This window comes from Ascaphus truei, chromosome 7 (genome assembly GCF_040206685.1).
Source record: "Ascaphus truei isolate aAscTru1 chromosome 7, aAscTru1.hap1, whole genome shotgun sequence".
Taxonomy (NCBI): domain Eukaryota; kingdom Metazoa; phylum Chordata; class Amphibia; order Anura; family Ascaphidae; genus Ascaphus; species Ascaphus truei.
Genome location: NC_134489.1, coordinates 15,741,824 through 15,763,164, shown reverse-complemented (window position 1 = coordinate 15,763,164; position 21,341 = coordinate 15,741,824). Strand labels below are relative to the sequence as shown.

The 21,341-nt window shown below is 43.6% G+C and overlaps 2 protein-coding genes across 5 annotated transcripts in view; both read left to right on the top strand.

Moving 5' to 3' along the window:
* Positions 1-15,803, top strand: part of LOC142498737 (cytochrome P450 2G1-like) — a 28,864-nt gene extending 13,061 nt beyond the window's left edge. For 2 of the 3 annotated variants that reach the window (XM_075607076.1, XM_075607078.1), the window contains 3 exons: positions 3,807-3,994; positions 15,183-15,324; positions 15,465-15,803. In XM_075607076.1, coding sequence (XP_075463191.1) covers positions 3,807-3,994; positions 15,183-15,324; positions 15,465-15,646 — 512 coding nt within the window. In that variant the 3' untranslated portion in view covers positions 15,647-15,803. The remainder of the gene's footprint in view (positions 1-3,806; positions 3,995-15,182; positions 15,325-15,464) is intronic. The other variant, XM_075607077.1, reaches the window with a different exon arrangement.
* Positions 15,804-20,365: 4,562 nt separating this feature from the next.
* LOC142498736 (cytochrome P450 2A6-like) overlaps positions 20,366-21,341 on the top strand; it is a 55,452-nt gene continuing 54,476 nt past the window's right edge. For both annotated transcript variants that reach the window (XM_075607075.1, XM_075607074.1), the window contains exon 1: positions 20,366-20,627. In XM_075607075.1, the coding sequence (XP_075463190.1) occupies positions 20,448-20,627 (180 nt within the window). In that variant the 5' untranslated portion in view covers positions 20,366-20,447. The remainder of the gene's footprint in view (positions 20,628-21,341) is intronic.

Genomic DNA, 21,341 nt, shown 5'->3' with positions numbered 1-21,341 from the left:
GGTGGCTGGAAAGTATTTAAAAGCAAAATAAGCGTTTTTCACTATATAAGTGATGGGAGGGTAGGGATGGTTGCCTCAGCTCACCGCACCGCCGATATCCTGGATAGTTCTCCTCCGCAGGCTTCCGGTCTGCACGATCAGCTCCGTCGCGTCACTTCCGGTTCGGCGGTTGATTGGCAGTTCGCGGGCACCAATCCTCTCACCTCCTGGGCGGGTCCACTCTGACGCGACGGAGCTGATCGTGCAGACCGGAAGTGACGCGACGCACCGGAGAGACCGCAGCTGGAGATCCCCACACTGCCTGGGTGTAGCAGGGAGCCTGCGGAGGAGAACTATCCAGGATATCGGCGGTGCGGTGAGCTGAGGCAACCATCCCTACCCTCCCATCACTTATATAGTGAAAAACGCTTATTTTGCTTTTAAATACTTTCCAGCCACCTCCTGTGTTTACTCAGAGGGACCCACCAGATTCTACTGATCACGCCACTATACACATCCTACCTACATCCTGTGAGTAGGCAGCACTTAGAGGCCAAGCATCACAATCATCTCACACCTGTACATTCCAGTCTGCACTTAGTGTGTTTTTTTGTTGTGTTTTCTCCCACATGCTCCCCCTGGGTTGAGAAAATTTCACCTCAAACACTACACCATAACTACCCTGCTAAAAGTTTGCAATGAAATCAAGTGTGGAATGGAACGGGAACACTGGTGCAGTATTCCTAGATTTTGCATAGGCTTTTGATACAGTTGATCATGCTATCCTGCTTAACAAACTCCAGAGCTCTGGAGTAGGGAAGCATGCTTTAAACTGGTTTCAGTCCTACCTATCAGGTAGATCCCAACATGTGTCCATCTCAGGCTCTAACTTCAACCCCCTGGATGTCACCTGTGGTGTCCCGCAAGGCTCTGTTCTGGGGCCCCTACTCTTCTCAGTGTTCCTTAATGATCTTCCCACAGCTTGTAAGGAAGCCTCAATACAAATGTATGCAGATGACACAATCCTATATGCACACAGCCATGGCCTCTCTGACCTTCAACACATACTTCCGTCTGACTTTTTGAGGCTCGAAAACTGGATTTCCCAAAACAAACTGTTTTTAAACACTGACAAGACTGTAACAATGGTGTTTGGGACCAAGACTAAATTTTTAAAGCTTCCAGCGACTGAGCTCCAGAATAGAACCAATGCTAACACCACCCTAACCCCTGTCACTAGTTTTAAATACCTGGGCATATGGTTTGACTCCCACTTAACATTCAGGATGCACATTGATACCCTGACAACCAAGACCTATGCCAAACTAGGGGTACTTTACAGGAACAAATCCTCCCTAAGTCTCCTGGTCAGAAAGTGTATCGCACAGCAGATACTAATGCCAATTATTGACTATGGAGACTCGGCAACTCAAACCCACCTTAGCAAACTTGACACCCTCTACAATTCAATTTGTCATTTTGTTCTCCAATGCAACTACAACACACATCACTGCGAAATGCTCAAAGAACTAGATTGGTCATCACTAGAGTCTAGGTGCAAAGTTCACTTTTCCTGTCTTGCCTTTAAATTCTTTATGGGCAAGCTACCCAGCTATCTGAACAAGCTCCTCACCCCTACCACTTGCAGCACCTATCATCTGAGATCAGACTCCAAAAGACTGTTCATGGTCCCAAGGCTCAACAAAGTATCCGGACGTTCCTCCTTCTCTTACCGTGCAACCCAAAACTGGAACAACCTACTAGAGACTCTCACATCCACCACCAGCTTAAGTTCTTTCAAATCTAAGGCTGTCTCACATTTTAATCTGGTCTTTAACTGTTTCATACGCCCATAATATATATTTCTTTAACTGTGCATGCAATGTCTTGTATCTAATGTATACCCTGTTCATTTATGTAACTGTATTTGTAACTATGTATTATTTGTCTTAACTCTGTGCCCAGGACATATTTGAAAAAGAGAGGTAACTCTCAATGTATTACTTCCTGGTAAAATATTTTATAAATAAATAAATAAATAAAGCGTTAACACCAACCCTGGGGTGACTACCATTTTCACCCAACCCCTGTACCATCAACACCACACATGATGGCTAATTGCGCTTTTCCTCATTCAGAAACATATTACTGTACAATACATAATACAACCCCCCCCAAAACACCAACAGTACAGTAATGGTCAAAATGACTATTATCCAGATATGGATAATAGTGCTTTTGACCATTAAAAATAAAACATGACCTAGCCAGAAAGGTGATTAGGCCTCCCGGGTGGGTAACGGGAGAGGGAGGATAACCCCTTAATTATTATAGTGGTTACTAACCACTGCGGTGATTAATGGGTTAGTGGCCAGTAGTTTTTTTTATTGTAATGTTGCTGCCCACGGAGGACAGAGAGGACGGGGAGGAAGATGAGGATGGCCTTCATCCTGGCAGGGGTAAGTAAAACGTTTATTTTCTTTATGCTGGCTTGTTTTAATTTTAATGGGCAAATCCACTATCCATATCTGGATAATAGTAATTTTGCCCATTACTGTACTGTATGTGTTGGGGGGACTGGGAGTTGTTGTGGGTAGTATGTAGTAGATATTTTAATGTTTATTGGGGGTACAGAGGGTGGGTGAAGGGGGTACTTGGCCCCGGATGGGTGGTTACGCCTATCAGGTGGTAAGCGGGAGGGGTTAACCCCTTAATTGCCATATCGGTTACCACCGCTATGGTAATGAAGGGGTTAACTCCCCCTGCAACCTTCCTAATCACTCACCCTGAGCCAAGTACCCCCTTCACTCACCCTATCTACCCCCAAGGAACCCCCTCTTCCCCCAATAAACTAGCTACTGTGCCGTAACCCCTTCATTGCCTTAGCGGCTAGCAGCTGTTAATGAAGCTGCTTTAATGTGAATTTTAATAATAGTGTATGGAAGCAGGGCGTCTTCTGAGCTGAACTGCATTATTTCAGGCTCTAGGACCCTCTGCTTCCTGAGTTACAGGCCCTGGTATGGGGTGCCGGTATCTCCGCAATATTTACATCATCTGCGTCACGTGTCAGGGAGATTTAAATGCACAGGAGATACCTGCACCAAATCCCGAAGTCTGTAACTCAGGAATCTGTTTGTACCTGGGGCTGAAATTAAGGCGGTTCAGCTCAAGAGACCCCCTGCTTCCGTACACTATTATTAAAATTCACATTAAAGCAGCTTCATTACCTTAGCGGTTTGCCGCATCTGTAATGAAGATTTAATTTTTTTAAATAATATTACAGAAGCAGGCAGTCTCCTGAGCAGAACCACATTGATTTCAGCCTCGTAGACCCCCTGCTTCCAGATTTACATGCCCCGGTATGGGGTGCCGGAATCTACTGCAGTATGAAACTTCCCCCGGACACTTTGGTCATGATGCGGACTATTTAAAAATGGTGGGGATACCGGAAACACACATTTAAACAAACACTTTCAGTGCGATAACACTTAGGGGAAAATAAACAAGAATTAGTGCGATCTTATATTTTTTGACCGCACTTTAAAAATATTGTGTTTTTTCTTAGTGAATACCGTTTTGACACACGTTTTATAGTGCGGTAAAACAATGCAACTGTTCTCTCGCCAATGCACTGCATTTATCGAGGTTTAGTGAATTGGCCCCTTAGTATCAGTTCCTAACCATTTGTATAGGATATTAAATGAATTATCTATGATACAGTATGATAGATATAGAGATGCCTTGAGGCTAAATTATTAAAAAGCACTTTACTTGATGTTCATAAATCTTTTTGAGACATAATTATGTTTGAACCATTGCTTTGACAGCCAAGCTGCATGAGGAAATTGACCGAGTGATTGGACAAAACCGCAGCCCAAATATTGAGGACCGGAGTGAGATGCCTTACACAAATGCCGTCATCCATGAGATCCAGAGATTCAGTGATGTTATCCCTATGAACGCTCCTCATTCCGCTATAAGGGACACAGAGTTTAGAGGATACACTATTCCCAAGGTAGTGAAAGGAGGCAGAAGGGATATGAGAGAGAAAAGAGGGAGAGTGATATGAGAGAGAAAGGATGAAGAGCGATATTATAGAGAAAGTGGATAGAGTGGGGTATGAAAGAGAAAGGAGAAAGAGGGGGATATGAGAAAGGAGATAGAGATGTGGATGAGAGGATATGAGAGAAAATGGAGGGGGAGTGGGGATGTGAGAGAGAAAGGAACGAGAGGGGGGTGGTATAGAGAAAGGAGGTAGAGGGGTATGTTTGACAGGAAGGTGTGATAGAGGAATATGACGGAGAAAGGTGGGAGAATGGGATGTGAGAGAGAAAGTAATGAGAGTGAATATATGGGAGTAAGGAGAAAGAAGGGGATATAATAGAATATTTTCAATAAATGGGTATTAATAGGGATTGGATGGAAGAATAACCAGAGAATATGAAATGCTATAATAAGGTATCATACTTTGCAGGTGTTAAACAAACAATGAAGGAAAAGAGTAATGGATAAATGGAGCAGACTTCACAACAGAGGGCGATTAATGTACATACAGTATTCATGATGTGGTGGGTGTAGGAGTTTGAGCTGGGAATGTGTGTGTTAATCAATTTCTGACTGGTAACAGTTGTATGGAGGTACTGAAGGTGGCACCTCCCCCAAGAGCTCACTCCTCCTCACCTTTTTAACTTGGGAGGTTCTAGCATTTTGCTGAATGGACAAGACTCACTGTGGTTGCTTCCCCTCATACAGAGGTAAAGGGGAGGGTTCAAAGTGTAGTGTTAGGACCTCCATTAATTTTGGTTTACCTTGACGTGGTATGCATGCTTATGACACTTTGGCCAAAGGGTTTAACTAAATAACCAAGTACTTATTATTTTTGAAGTATTTAAATGTTATACTTATTACCATATATGTTTTGCCAATTTGATGTAGCATTGGGCACCCCTGTCTTTTGTATACATTTGCCACGCTTAGTAGCACTCTTTTTGACATAAATATATATTCATGATGTGGTGGGTGTAGGAGTTTGAGCTAGCTGGAATGTGTGTGTTAATGTACATTAATATACATTATAATTTATTTTGATTATATAGTGCTGATAGTGCTGTACATAGAATTTTTGAGGCACAACAAATTCCTGCTCCATAGGGCTTACACTCTAATTTTGGTAGTGAGAGAAAAGAGAGCGTAAATCGCACATAGCATAACACAGTTGTTTTACTTAAAAAAAAAACAAAGTCAGGTGTCAAGGGTGGATCTACGGCTAGAGTGGATCCCAGTGGCATGAACAGCAGGGAACGTGGTCGAATCACAAGCACAGGTCAGAGGCAGCAGCAGATAATGTGGTCAGGCCACAAGCAGAGGTCGGAGGCAGGCAGCAGATAGTGTGGTCAGGTAACAAACAGAGGTCGTCAATGAAGAGACAGGAATAGGACAATAGCAACAGCAGCAAACATAGGAACCAAGCAGGAGCTGGAGGAACCTGTATAGACAAGTACTGACAGACAGAAAGGGGAAGTTTATATAGGCAATCTGAGAGGTAGAACACAGGTGCAGAGGTGTCAGGTTTCAGGATCTGGATTGTTCTTTGGGAGAGCTAGCAGAGTAGCAGCAGTCCCGGTGGATAAGTATGGGTATTGCCGGTTTGAACATGGCATTACTCCACCCTCCCAAGAGCATTCTCCAGGCGTTCCTTCCTAGGCATGTCTGGATATCTATGGTGGAAGGATCTGACTAGGTGTGGAGCATGTGCGAACTCTTTGGGTTCTAAGGACCTCTCTTCTGGGCCATAGCTCCTCCAGTGAAAAATTGTCCAAAATTCTCTGCACAATGAATTCCTCTTCGTTATCCACAAGGACAGGGTCAGGAGGAAGAGGTTTCCGTCCAGGAAATGGATTCTCCCGGAATGGCTTCAGCAGGGAAGTATGAAAAGCAGGGCATATTTTGATGGCCTCTGGAAGCTCTAATCTAAGGGACACTGGACACTGGATTTGTTAGTGCTGAAATGTGAAATGGCCCAATATATTTTTGTCCCAATTTAATGGTTGAACCTTTAATCGTATATTTCTCGCAGAAAGCCAGACCTTATCCCCAACGTGAAATTCTGGGGAGGTTCTGCGGTGTTGGTTTGTTGCTCTTTATCGTACTTGAGCCTCACAAAGTGTCTCCTTGAGAGTCTCTTGGACGTCTCGCAGAATCTCAAGTTTCTCAGTAACTGCCAGAATGGAACCCGAAGATGGAAACGAGGAATAAAGGTTAGGTGAAATCCAAAATTTGAGAAGAAGGGGCTCTTCTGTGTCATGAATGATGCGAGTTGTTGTTCAAAAACTCAGCCAGCGGTAGAAAATCAATCCTGTCATTCTGGAGGTGGCAAACAAAACATTGTAAGTATTGTTCCAATGTCTGATTGATCCTTTCGGTCTGGCCATTGGATTGTGGATGAAGTGAATTCACCCCTCTATCAGATATGATCTTATCTGAAGCCCCATGAAGCCGGAATACCTCTTTCACAATCAACTTGGCTGTCTGGTCTAGTGAAGGTATATTCTGTGCTGCAATGAAGTGAGCCATTTGTGTAAGTCAACTTGTACGAGAATGGTATTATATCCGCGTGATCTGGGTAGGTGAACAATAAAATCCATTGGTATGGACCCGCAAGGATGAGTAGGAATCGAAAGAGGCTGCAGCAAACACATAGGGGAAGCTCAAGGAGTCTTGGTCTTAGAAAAGGTCTCACAGGAGAGGACATAGTGTTTAACAACTTGTATTAATTTGGGCTACCAAAAAGAGCGGGACAACAGTTTCTGTGTCTTGAGGACACCTGGGTGACCAGCAGGTCTGGAGTCATTTATTAATTGGAGTACCTCTAATCTTACCTCCTTAGGGACGAACAGACGGTCCTTACAGTTCCACAGGCCATCACATAGAAATAGTTCAGCTTCCAGTGGAGATTTATTAAGAAAAGAGTCATTTGACTAGGCTTCCTTAATTCGTGTGAGGAAATCGGCGGAAAATGTAATGCCCAGAAAAGTTATCTTTGGAAGAATAGTTTCTTCTTGCTCTTTATCTGAACTAAGATTAGACAATAACCATGACAAGACATCAGCTTTCCCATTCTTTTAGCCAGGGCGGTATGAGATGTGGAACTGAAATCTTGTGAAGAAGAGATCCCACCTTGCTTGTTGCACAAACAGTCTCTTTGCGGATCAAATGCATTCTAAGTTCCTGTGATCCGTAAAGATGGTAACTGGGTGATTGGCCCTCTCAAGTAAATGTCTCCACTCTGAGAATGCGTCTTTTACAGCCCAAAGTTCTTTGTTTCCGATGTCATCATTTCTTTCAGCTGTTGACATTTGCTACTGTAAGGCGTAGCTCACCACAAACCAGACGTGACCGCGAGGCTGAGGTAGGGCATTGAATAAACGCCAACCCACAACCGCGAGGCCTAGAGTGTAGATTGGTCTTGCAAGCCGGTTCGGGAGTATAGAAGGTAGAGTAATGTAGTCGTTTATACTTGCCGGGTCTGGATTGGAGAGTAGCAGATCGTTGGGGTACTTTGCCAAGGTCAGGATTGGAAAGTGTAGAATAATCGTTGCAAGGATAGCTGAGGTCAGGTGTAGAGAGTTCAGAATAATCGTACATAAGCCGGGTTAGGAGAGGAGAGATGCGGAGTCCAATACGAAGCAGGGGTCAAGCAGCAACAGGAATAAGACAGGATGCAACAAGGTACAAGGCAAGAATGCAACAAGGCACAGCGTCACTCTAGGTTATGCTCAGCAATGAGAGAATGAGCAAGGCAGCTATTTAAGAAGCCATCAACCAACGGGGAGCCAGGGTGGAGCAGAAGAGGGGAATCCCATAGGCTGCTGGGTCACACAGATAAGCCCTATGACACAGCTCAATTAGAAGTGGAAGAGGAGCTACGTGTCACGGGCGTCGCCGATGTGGAGGACTGGCGACCTGGTCGCGTGTCCCTCTGCGGAGCGTGCCTGAGTTTTTGAGGCGGTACCGAACCTGTGTCGTGCTCTCTTGTGTTTATTCCTTACAGCTACTGACTCGGCTCGTCTGAATAACCCCTCTGGCTCCTGAACTCGGCTTTCCTACTGACTACGCTAACCTCTAAGACCCTCGGACTCTGCTACGGATCCTCAGACTCGGCAAGTACTGTACTTGACCATTCTTTATCTATATCCAGGCCTGGCCACGCTACTACGCCACATCCCGGACATGCCCCCTCTGCTGTCGGTGCGTATACTCTACATCCCACCTAAGTACAGGGGACTGGTCTGCGGGCTGCAAAGCGTGACAACTACCTGGGCGCACCTTCTTTTTTCTCTATCCTGCGCTGTTTTTTTTTTATCGGGGTTGGAGCCTGGAAGGAAACAGCGCTGGGTCAGTTAAAGGGAACAATTCTCCCAGCATTATCTCTGTATTTCTCGTCCCATGGGGTCTAAGGGACAAAACAGAATTTGTAAATAATTCGTCAAAGAAACTAAAACCCCAAACTAAAATAACTGGGTATGGAAGTTCCTTGGCAACACCCACCAGCAAATACTTCTGAGAATCCCCCCACCATTTGTGTTACTCTGGCATGGTGGTACTCTTTGACATCCCTATGTATACACTCAATGCGTACCTGGGCCGACCCTTTAAATTTATCTAAGGCCACCAGCTCCCGTTGTACCAGTGTCTGGCTACAGACCGGCGCCAATTAGTCCAAGGTGATATTAATGTCCAGCACTGAAAGAGTCTTATAATAGTAGATGGCTGCAGTAGTATCTTCACAGCTTGTCTTCAATGTTTGGACTCCATATGTATATGCATGGGAGAAAAAATAGACAAAGAGAGCATATCATAGTGCAGTATGCAAACAACCAAACATGCAGGACAAACAGGACAAGACAAACACTACATAAAACAGGCACACCACGCGTGTGGAGCTCCTGGAGATCCGTCAAGCCGCGTGGTGTGACGCGCTTCCGGTCACGGAGAGAGAGAGATCCCTGGAGGTCTGAGGACTGAAAAAACGGAGCTGCTGCCGGTTACCATCTATCCTTGCACCCCTGCTTATGTCCTGTGGCAGTCCTGTAAGTAGGATTCCGGTTTTTACCCACCGGATCCCACGTGTGCTACCTCATTATTTTCATTTTAACTGTGTTAATAAATACTTTATTGTAGGATTAGTCAGCCTTGCCTGTTTTATGTAGTATTTGTCTTGTCCTGTTTGTCCTGCATGTTTGGTTGTTTGCACACTGCACTATGATATGCTCTCTTTGTCTATTTTTTCTCCCATGCATATACATATGGAGTCCAAACATTGAAGAAAAGCTGTGAAGATACTACTGCAGCCATCTACTATTATAAGACTCTTTCAGTGCTGGACATTAATATCACCTTGGACTAATTGGCGCCGGTCTGTATTGTTTATCATTTGTCTTGTTTTTCCAACCTGTCTTGGAGTTGGTGTCACCTGGCAGCCTAATTATATATTTGTGTGCACTATCACATTATAATATTATTGTCACTGCACAAGGTTTTTTTTTTTTAGCTCTATATACACCCATTTTTTTCTAGTGTCTGGCTACAGCCAGAATCCACTAACCCCTCCACCTTAATTCCTTCTACTTCAAAAGATATGAGGAATTTAGTTGTAGTAGGGTTTATCATCTCAACTAGCAGGGTATATCACCTTGACTAGGGTCAAGTAAGCAGGAGAATAGATACAGTCCATGTGGGGGACAATGTCGAGACATGTGACCCGACTCACCAAAGGAAAACCACACTATGGGATCTGTGGCAGACGCCGACTCCCTTCTGTCTTCCGGAGTCTCTTGTAGGCCCCATGGGACACCCCCTAGTAGGGACTGGTTTGCACGTACTAGGTACCATATTGAAAGCAACCAAAGCCCTCCATTTGGCCCCTGAGCCTCTGCCCGGTGGATGAAAATTGCATTTTCCAAATGTCCTTTTTTTTTTAATGGCCTCCCTGTTTATCCCCTCTTGGACCATATGCACTGGACTGTTCTGCGGCCAAAACGTTCTCCATTAGTCTGGAGGCTTCAAGGAGGGTCTTGGCCGAATGCTGACAAACCCACTACTTCCGCCTGGGGGCAAAACCCGCAAATACTTTTCTAGGATGAAAAACTCTATGACCTTGATGGAGCTGTGGGTCCCTGGTTTTATTAAAACCAAAGACAAAACATAAAACACAGACAAAGCTCAGTTTTTAGCACATCTAGTGAGACTCATACACGGTACAGTGCCTAAATATATATGGATAAATATCTAATAAGTAAATGGTCTTTTAGTTTGACATTTTTGGCCAAAATTGTTGTAAGCCCCTGAGCCAACGCCAAGGCAGACCACATATCAGGGGTCCCTAACGCTAATATAAATTCTTAATAACCTGTTTAATAACAGGAAGAATGATTTATAGTAAATCTGTCAATATTAGCTGCAAAGTTCTGTCTGACTGAAGCTTTTATTAACCTGTACATTACCAGGAAAAGCACTCTGTATTAGAGATGTCACAGCCAAACTGCAAGCAGGCAAGTTCCCCTGAGTGGAAGATGCTATGGAGTGAGCCCATAACCATTTAAATGTGGGAGGGGGTGAGCTTAAATTAAGTAGGAGGTTGCCAACCTCCAATCAGCCATGACTAGCTGGACAAGAATTGTAACACATACTGGACACCTAACAAGCTCCTATTAAACCCCCAAAATACCCACAACATATATATAAGCATATGAGTGTCAGAGGAGTGCTACTGAGCATGGCAATATGCATTAAAACCAAAGACATAACATAAAACACAGACAAAGCTCAGTTTTTAGCACATCTAGTGAGACTCATACACGGTACAGTGCCTAAATATATATGGATAAATATCTAATAAGTAAATGGTCTTTTAGTTTGACATTTTTGGCCAAAATTGTTGTAAGCCCCTGAGCCAACGCCAAGGCAGACCACATATCAGGGGTCCCTAACGCTAATATAAATTCTTAATAACCTGTTTAATAACAGGAAGAATGATTTATAGTAAATCTGTCAATATTAGCTGCAAAGTTCTGTCTGACTGAAGCTTTTATTAACCTGTACATTACCAGGAAAAGCACTCTGTATTAGAGATGTCACAGCCAAACTGCAAGCAGGCAAGTTCCCCTGAGTGGAAGATGCTATGGAGTGAGCCCATAACCATTTAAATGTGGGAGGGGGTGAGCTTAAATTAAGTAGGAGGTTGCCAACCTCCAATCAGCCATGACTAGCTGGACAAGAATTGTAAAACATACTGGACACCTAACAAGCTCCTATTAAACCCCCCAAATACCCACAACATATATATAAGCATATGAGTGTCAGAGGAGTGCTACTGAGCATGGCAATATGCATTAAAACCAAAGACATAACATAAAACACAGACAAAGCTCAGTTTTTAGCACATCTAGTGAGACTCATACACGGTATAGTGCCTAAATATATATGGATAAATATCTAATAAGTAAATGGTCTTTTAGTTTGACATTTTTGGCCAAAATTGTTTTGGGGGTTTAATAGGAGCTTGTTAGGTGTCCAGTATGTTTTACGGTCCCTGGTTTTATCAAGCAGCAGCAGTAGTCCCATACACATTGAGCTAGGACTTGGGGTCACATAACTAGGAAATACCGCTCTTCTCAGAAGCGTTGCCAATAGGTATCCTCTGGTATCCCCATGCGGTCCAGGATTGCCGCCCTGACTTGGGCACAGACAAGTGCTGCAGTATTATCAAGGGGGAGATATGCCACCTGTGCTTCTTCAATTAACTGCGGAGCCAGATGGGCGGTCAATTCCTCCCTGGGCCACTTAGAAAAAAATCGCAACTCACTTAAACATGATGAGGTAGGACTCCGTCTCATCATCAGGTCCCATTTTAGTCAGCCTAACGACAGGTCTCTGATCACCGGTGCCCGGGTTCCGGGAAGTGGGACATGGGGCCTCAGCGTTTGTTGCAGGTCCCATCTGTTGTACCAGCTGCTGTTGAGCCTGTGTCTGGTGAGCTGTTAGCTGTAGGAAAAACTGCTGCTGTGCGGCTTCCTGTTTTTGAAGCATTAGCTGTAATTGTTGTTGTTGTTCAGACCGATTTTAAATCTCTCGCTGCTGTTGTGCAGCCTGTTGTGTCAGTATCAGCTGTAATTGCTGTTGTTGTGCCGTCCGGTTTTCAGTCTCTCACTGCTGTTTTTCCAACAGATACTGTATCAATTTTGCTATCTCCATTTTGGTGACTTCAAGTGTGTTCAATATACTGTCCAGAGGCAGCGCTATCCTCCTTCTTACATCATATGTGACGGAGCGGCCTTTTAGGTATCGTGAGGATGGAGTTTACACACCACTTTCTTGTAATGAAAGTCCTTTATTCCCCTTGTAAAAGGGTCATTTAGTTTAACCTTTTGGCCAAAGCGTCTTAAGCCTGCTGCCACTTACAAGGCATGACCGTAGAAGGTCTTAACAATAACCTGGGTTAAAAATCTTATTTACCTGTATAATTACAAGAAGAATGATCGCATTGGATCTATCGTAACCTGGCAAAATGAAACTAACCTGCCAACTTGGAAAGTTGGTTGGGCAAGATTAAACCTTGGGGTGGAGAGAGGCCACTACCCTCCCAGAAGCAGCTGAGAGAGCTGCACACAGTTAACAAAATATACAGATTCCCAACAAGCTCTGAGAAACCCCAACCATTTTTGAGGAATCCACTCCTGGCTTTTCTCGTAGCCTTGCAGGGTACTGTTGTTCTCACTAATTCCATCTTTGCAATCAACAGCAGCTGTGCGGGCTATCACTGCAACCTAGCCTTGTACTCAGTCATTGGAGAAGTGCCCTCACACCCTCCTCCTGAGATTGGCCCGCTGGCCTTTAAGTACTGCATTCCCACAATCCCTCTCTGCCGAGCATAATCTTTCTCTGGACTTTACTGTCTCTGCCTCAAGCCGCCTGGCTTGCCTCCTTGTGTACTAACCTCTCTAACTCTCGTTAGTAGTTCCTGAGTTCCTGAGGCCTGCTGCTACTTTCCATGCAGAGGCCTGAGTATTCTGTAGCCTGCTGCTAATCTCCATGCAGAGGCCTGTTTCCTGAGTATCCTGAGGCTGCTGCTACTCTCCACAGAGAGGCCTGTTCCAGACTCCTGTGCTGAAGCATTGGTTTACCAGCACTGGTTCCTGGTACCTGCTGCATTCTCCCCTAGCAGAGGTTACCCCTAGTTTCCTGAGGCCTGCTGCTATTCTCTACGCAGAGGCCTGCTTTGGACTTCTGTGCTGAAGCATTGGTTTTCCCGATGCTGGCCCTTGGTGTACTTCAGCCAGCCTGCTGTCTCCCCCTGCTGAGACCAGCGTCATGGGCCGAGCCCGCTCCTCGCGCAGAGGCCACTCCCGTGCTCACGCTTCTAAGCTGAAGTGGGGAACTCCTGACTACCTGTTGCCGAACTCCTGCTTGAATAACGACGATGCTGCCTTCTCCAATCCTGACCCTGCTATGTACGACTACGAACTGTGCACTCCGGATCAGTCTGCGCGGACTAAGGTCGGTGATTATATAACCCCAGCTCAGCCCCGCGGTCCAGTCCCGGTTTGTGGCGAGCACAATCGTAACACCATTATCACATAATATATATATATGCATATAAATGTCAAAAGGAGTGCTAGTGGGCATGGCTAAATGTGGGCATGGCTAAATGTATACAACAAAAAACAAATGGCCTCTTCCCCAAGGTTTAAGCTTGCCCCACCCCACTTTCCAAGTTGGCAGGTTAGTTTTATTTTGCCAGGTTACGACAGATCCAATGCGATCATTCTTCCTGTAATTATACAGGTTAATAAGAATTTTAACCCAGGTCAGTGTTAAGACCTGCTACGGTCATGCCTTTTAAATGACAGCAGGCTTAAGACGCTTTGGCCAAAGGGTTAAACTAAATGACCCTTTTACAAGAGATATATAGGTATTGCACTGTGTATTTTTGTCACATTGGATGTAGCTTGGGCATTTTTGTTTTTTGTTGTATACATTTAGCCACGCCCACTAGCACTCCTTTTGACACTTATATGCCGTGTTCGACAAACCTATACATTTGCTCGCCCCGGGTGAGTGGATTTAACCCCCGGGCGAGTAAATATTGGCCCAAGCAGCACACGTTTGGTACTAGGTGGCGAGTAGATTTTTTTGTGTGGCGAGTAGATTTTTTGGTGATTTGTCAACCACTGCTTATATGCATATATATATTATGTGGTAATGGTTGGGGTTTCTCAGAGCTTGTTCAGAATCTGTGTATTTTGTTAACTGTGTGCAGCTGTCTCAGCTGCTTATGGGAGGATAGTGGCCTCTCCCCCCCCCAAGGTTTAAGCATGCCCCACCCCACTTTCCAAGTTGGCAGGTTAGTTTCATTTTGCCAGGTTATGACAGATCCAATGCGATCATTCTTCCTGTAATTATAATAAGAATTTTAACCCAGGTGAGTGTTAGGACCTGCTACGGTCATGCCTTGTAAGTTGCAGCAGGCTTAAGAGGCTATAACTCAGGAAACAGGGGGTCCGCAAGGTTTAAATCAGTGATCAGCTCAGGAGACCCCCTGCTCCTGCACACTAGTATTAAAAAAAATCATTACTTTAATGTGAATTGTACTAATATTGTACGGGAGCAGGGGGTCTCCTGAGGTGTACCGCATTAATGTCAGCTTCGGGGGACCCCTGCTTCCCGAGTTAAAGGACCCAGTATGGGGTGCTGGTATCGCCTGTGCATTTAAACCTCCCGGTCACGTGACACGGGAGATTTAAACATTGCAGGGGGATATCGGCACCCCATACCGGGGCCTATATCTAGGAAAGCCGGGGGTTCCCGAGGCTGAAATTAATGCGGTTCAACTCAGGAGCCCCCCTGCTCCCGCACACTATTAGTAAAATTAACATTAAAACAGCTTCATTATCTTAGCGCCAATGAAGGGGTTAAGGCACAGTAGCTGGTTTATTGGGGGCAGAGGGGGTGAGTGAAGGGGGAACTTGGCCCAGGATGGATGGTTAGGCCTACCTTATGCGTCAATGTGTAGCAGGACATTAAAGTCAGCAAAGGGGTTTTCCCAGGTAATCACTGACTTGGGAAAATGCCTGTCAAAAATATGCTTTGTTTAAAAAAAAACAAAAAAAAAACAAGAAAGTGTACTGTATGTTCTGTTTCTCTAGGGCACCAACATCTGCACTCTGCTGTGCTCCGTTCTCCGGGACCCCACACAGTTTTCTACACCTTATATATTCAACCCCAACCACTTCTTGGACAGCAATGGATGCTTCAAGAAAAATGAGGCCTTTATGCCGTTTTCCATGGGTACGATTCATCACTCTTATGACAATATGATAAAATGTTAAGGTCCCTATTCAATATGCATGAAGATACTGGAGAATACATTGCTCGTTTGACCCATAGAACTTTTTAATCCCCTAAACCCTCACTTTCTCTTGTCCCAGGGAAGCGGATGTGCCTCGGGGAGGGTCTGGCCCGGATGGAGCTCTTCCTTTTCCTCACCACCATCCTACAGACCTTCACGCTGACCTCACAGATGCAATTTACAGAATCCGACATCACACCCAGAATGACTGGATTTGCAAATGTCCCTATATCTTACCAGCTCTCCTTCGTACCCCGATAATGTCACTGTATTAGTGACTGTGCAAAACTAGTGATACTGTAGATATATTGGTATGGAAGATACCACATTGTACTGTACTCAAATGAAGTTATAGGATTTACTGACAGTGTATCTCGAAAGCTCGCATAAATAAATGCATTTCGCTAGCCACAGACAAGTATCGTCTATTCATTTTGTACACTCACTTACTCCTCCGATTGCTCCCTATAACTGCTACTTATAACTTCTCTTAATGCTCCAAAAGACAAGATGGCTTAGTGCTACATCCAATATGACAAATTATATAGTTACGTACCTTAATATTCTTCATTTGGAAAGTACTAATGAGGCCGTCATTACCAGAGTAAGTAAATACAAATAAATACATATTCATTTTTGACAGGGATCAAATAGGTTACCTATCTGAAAAGAGCCCTGTGAGGATTATAACAGGTTTAGGCTTATTTAAATTAAAAAGGATCCTACTGCACCGACACACTTTATTCGAGCAAATACCCATTATGTACCTGGCAGATACCTGGAATGCGCCGCTCCTCACCTCTGACAAGCCCCGTTGCGTTTGCCTTCCCAGCCTGGGTTCATGCCTGGCTGATGGTTGGCTGATCTGTTAAATGATAATGATTAGGATTTAATAGGCTGCAATGCTTCGCGTGTCTACCAGATGGCATAAATTCATGAATTGTAATGCAGTATATATATATATATACTGTGCAGTATTGCAGCCAGCGGGAATAAAATGCTTCAATCCCTGCCTGGAAAATAACCCAATGTACTCGGGCAGAAAACAGTCACAAACCTCAATACACCCGGGTATACCCGAATTCGTGGGACTAGCCGAGCTCGAATAAAGTGTGTCGCCAGTGTACCATCGATTTGCACCTTTTTTTCCCTTTTTGGGGTGAATAAAGTACTTGTAAAACTGATTAGGATTCCTTGCGAGGTAGTTATTGATAAACTGACAGGGAGCTTTAAATTCCATAAAAATGGAGCTTGTGGATGGGTGGAGAAATATAGCAGCACATCGAATAATATAATAACATACAGTGAGATGTAATAAAATCCAATGTAATATAATAACATGCAGAGTAATACAGTATATTAAAATGCAAAGTAATAGAATAACATGCAGAATAATAGAATAAAATGCAGAGTAATATTACAGCATGCAGAGTAATATACTGTAATAACATGCAGAACAAAGGGATATAATAAAATAACATACAGAATATAATACCATGATATGAGGTATAATACCATGCAGAGCGATAAAACAGAATAACATGCAGAATAATAAAATAACATGCAGAATAATATAATAACATACAGAGCAGTGTAATAACATGCAGTTATTTAATGTGTTGCAGAGTAAAGCATTGCTGGTAATTCTGATAGCAAAAGAGTGAACAAAACAAAATTCACACCGACAATTCTCTGTACCTGTGTTATGTATATTTAATGTATACAAAAAAACCACGAAATGCCTGCTCAGCCTACCGATATGATCAAAACTTTTTAGAGTGGTGCTATCAGGGTATATACATATGAATTACACGAAAGAGAGAAGACCCTACTAGGACGCACACAAACTCTACTAATAGCAAAATAAATAAATGTTATTAATTATATAGGATTAAAACATCAACACAGATAAAAATGCGCATGACTCGACTACTGTTGTAACTATTTGAATCCCACCTTTATCCCTGATTGATTACAGTGCAGGGGAGTGGAATGTGAGCAGCTGTCAACTGATATAGGGCTGAGCGGCCGTGTGTGCACAGTGTCACTGCTGTATAAGCTTACTGGTAGTATTGGCCCAAGCTCGGTACCGGTATCTAAATCCACAAAAATCACATAAGGTTGACAGACTGCGTATATGGAGTAGTATACTGTATGCAAAAGAGGGTGTATCATACATGGAGAGCTCTGTGGTCATGTGATGACCTGAAGACCATGCTCATCTATAGATGTTCACATAAGTAACACACTCACTCTAAAGGTATACACTCAGAGCACCTTAACCCTTTCTGAACCAGGTGTTCAGAAGTCAGCAAAGCATAGGCTTGTTGCTCACTGAGTGTGATGTGGTGCTAATATACACATGAAGGCTTTGCCTTCAACTTCCTTCCCTATCATAAACACCATGCAATACAGATCACTGCTGCACAGAAAACAGGGAGGGGACTTAACCATAGAGTCTCAGTGAGATAGGTGGCTCTGTTTGCTCCATGAGATGTAAGAGACATAAATATTCCCAGCATAAGTTCAACTGAGCAGCACCATTAGTACCCACTTAGGGAATGCTTCCATAATAAAGGTGAGACCACCCACTGTTAGGACATAAATTGTGCTCCTAACATATGGTAGATATGGCTGTGCAGAGAACCTTCCTCTACTATCTGAGGGGTCTCAGGATAAAAATATAATGAAAGCAAAGCTGCCCTTCATATTACTCCTGTTAATGCCATAAAGGTTAGTCCCCAAGTATGGTCTCTGTAGTGATGTATGTGCCTGATTGAATAGCCCTGGACAGTCATGTACAGTATAGTACATCCTGTTGCCGTGTCTGCATACCAACTTAGACGAACCTATACCGCAAGACTCAAGAAAGTGCCCTTCTATACTCTCTATAGCACAGCTATCTCAACTAGTGGCTACCATGTATGGCCCAAATCTTAGTTAAATAGCTAGATAGATTGAGTCACTGCTGTACATGAATCTGAAGCTACCGCTTCAGTCGCGCTGATGACGTGACAGTCACGTCATTACCCGACGCGCGTTTCGTTCACGGAACTGAACTTCTTCAGGGGTAGGAGGTACAATGCAAATTCCCTGCTATTTAAGCTGCACGGTTGTCTTGGTAACCTCAACCGGTATGCAAATAAAGTATGCACCTAATGGTTGAGCCACTAAACCTACGGCTACATACAATCTCCTTCTTTATACAAGCCACCACCCAAGACCCTTAGTGGAAGGGATTCTGACAGGACAATTCCTCGGAGCTAGGAGGAATTGTTCCACCCCACTAGATTTTGAAAAACAATCTGAGATCAGGACCAACAGATTCATCAAGCAAGGCTTGTGTGAATAAAGCATACAAACGGGCAAAAAAATCAAACCAAGAGGCCTTATATGCAGGACAGCTTTGCTTTCATTATATTTTTAACTTGAGACCCATCAGATAGTAGAGGAAGGTTCTCTGCACAGCCATATCTACCATATGTTAGGAGCACAATTTATGTCCTAACCGTGGGTGTACTCACCTTTATTATGGAAGCATTCCCTAAGTGGGTACTAATGGTGCTGCTCAGTTGAACTTATGCTGGGAATATTTATGTCTCTTACATCTCACGGAGCAAACAGAGTCACCTGTCTCACTGACTCTATGGTTAAGTCCCCTCCCTGTTTTCTGTGCAGCAGTGATCTGTATTGCATGGTGTTTATGATAGGGAAGGGAGTTTGAAAGCAAAACCTTCATGTGTATATTAGCACCACATCACACTAAGGGAGCAACAAGCCTATGCTTTGCTGACTTCTGAACACCTGGTTCAGAAAGGGTTAAGGTGCTCTGAGTGTATACCTTTAGAGTGAGTGTGTTACTTATGTGAACATCTATAGATGAGCATGGTCTTCAGGTCATCACATGACCACAGAGCTCTCCATGTATGATACACCCTCTTTTGCATACAGTATACTACTCCATATACGCAGTCTGTCAACCTTATGTGATTTTTGTGGATTTAGATACCGGTACCGAGCTTGGGCCAATACTACCAGTAAGCCAATACAGCAGTGACACTGTGCACACACGTCCGCTCATCCCTATATCAGTTGACAGCTGCTCACATTCCACTCCCCTGCACTGTAATCAATCAGGGATAAAGGTGGGACTCAAATAGTTACAACAGTAGTCGTCATATGCGTTTCAAGCGCATTTTTATCTGTGTTGATGTTTATATCCTATATAATTAATATAATGTATGTATATGTAATGATCTGATACATTTGAAGGACTCATGAGTAACCACCAACCCCTTTCCCCATACCTGTGCTGACTGTACTGTAAATGCCAGGTCTAAAATAGTTTCTCACTCCCCTCTAGGATCAAAATAAAGTAACGGCAGTAGGATTTTGAATGGGATTAATATAGGAGATGGACACCTTCGTAACAAAAAATATAAGGGTAAAAGGGGACGATAGACAGCACTCTGATAGTGTTACATTTATGCAATTGCAGGGTGCACGGAACCAAAGGGGACCCTTATTCCCCTGTATAGTACAAACAAATCTACGTAAGTACCAGCACTCACTGTCTAATAGCCTGTGGCTCTGCTCCTTGTGCTCGTGTGGAGTGCCTCGGCCCTCCACACGAGCACAAGGAGCAGCACCACAGCTATTAGACAGTGAGTGCTGGTACTTACGTAGAGTTTTTTTTTAAAATATAAAACCCTTTTAGTAAATTGTGGACGTTTTAAAAAAAAAAAATATATATATTTTTCCTAATCTCTATAATGTTAAGATGGCATACAGTTCTACAGTACATACATGAAACTGATCCATGCACATTCAAATAGGAACAGAACTGGCACTTTTAATACACAAATTTGCAAAGCGTATAGAATCCCAAAAGTCACATCAGGACATGTGGAAACAACAGATCCAGTTCAGCCTCGACTAGTGGAAACAAAAACGCCCACATTCCCTTCTATTTCAGAAAACATTATTGAGAACAGACACAGATATAGACAGTCCGGTTACTACACAACGGTTTTGGTAAATTCTGGTGCAGGCTACCGAGAATATGTTGGATGTGAATGATTTCGCTCTCATCTTTGTGGCTTTTATCACCTGTTTGGTTATACTCACTGTCGGGAAGAATATGTGGAAGAGAAGAAAACTGCCCCCAGGCCCCTTCCCTCTTCCTATATTGGGGAATTTCCTACAGTTTCAGTCAGAGGGTTTGATCCCATACTTTTTAAAGGTAAGTCTATGGCTATAGCTCTGTACCTATGTAATGTGGGATGTTGTTTATCCAGATAACACAACATAGCCCATTAAGAAGTAGAATGGTTTCCATCGGACTTAATGTCAGTGTTTATGCAGAACATCAAAACATATCCTAACTCAGGGGTGGGCAATTCGAAGACTGAGCAACTTAATGAGCCACCTGTGCTGAACCAGGAATATCATGAAAACCTGACATGTTGGTGGCCCTTGAGGAGGGGGAGAGGGGGAGGTAGGGCACTTCATAAAGGTTGAATCCAAGGTGTCACAGATCAATAATGTAGAACAGGTTCGCATACAAATCCAGCACTTCTGATTTTACTTAATAGTGTTTAATTTTGTGATTGGTGTTCAATATAAAAATAGGAGATACAAGAGTCCATTTTAAAGTCACACAGTGAAAAAAAGGGGCGAAGAATATGTATTAGTCTAGTATGAATTGTGTTACACTAGTTTAGGCAAAATAGATACATTCCACATGAATACAGCACATACAGAATGAGATTAAATATTAGATCATGTTCAGTAACCAGCACTGAAGCAGGTCTTGCACATTGAGTCCCTCTCTAACAAAGTCATATCACCTACAGGTGTTTGACAGCATGCAGGGCAATTCCAAGATCCATTTTGTGTCTGGCACATCACGAGGGTGCTTGGGTTAGGGCCCTCTATGGTCATGTACACCACAGGG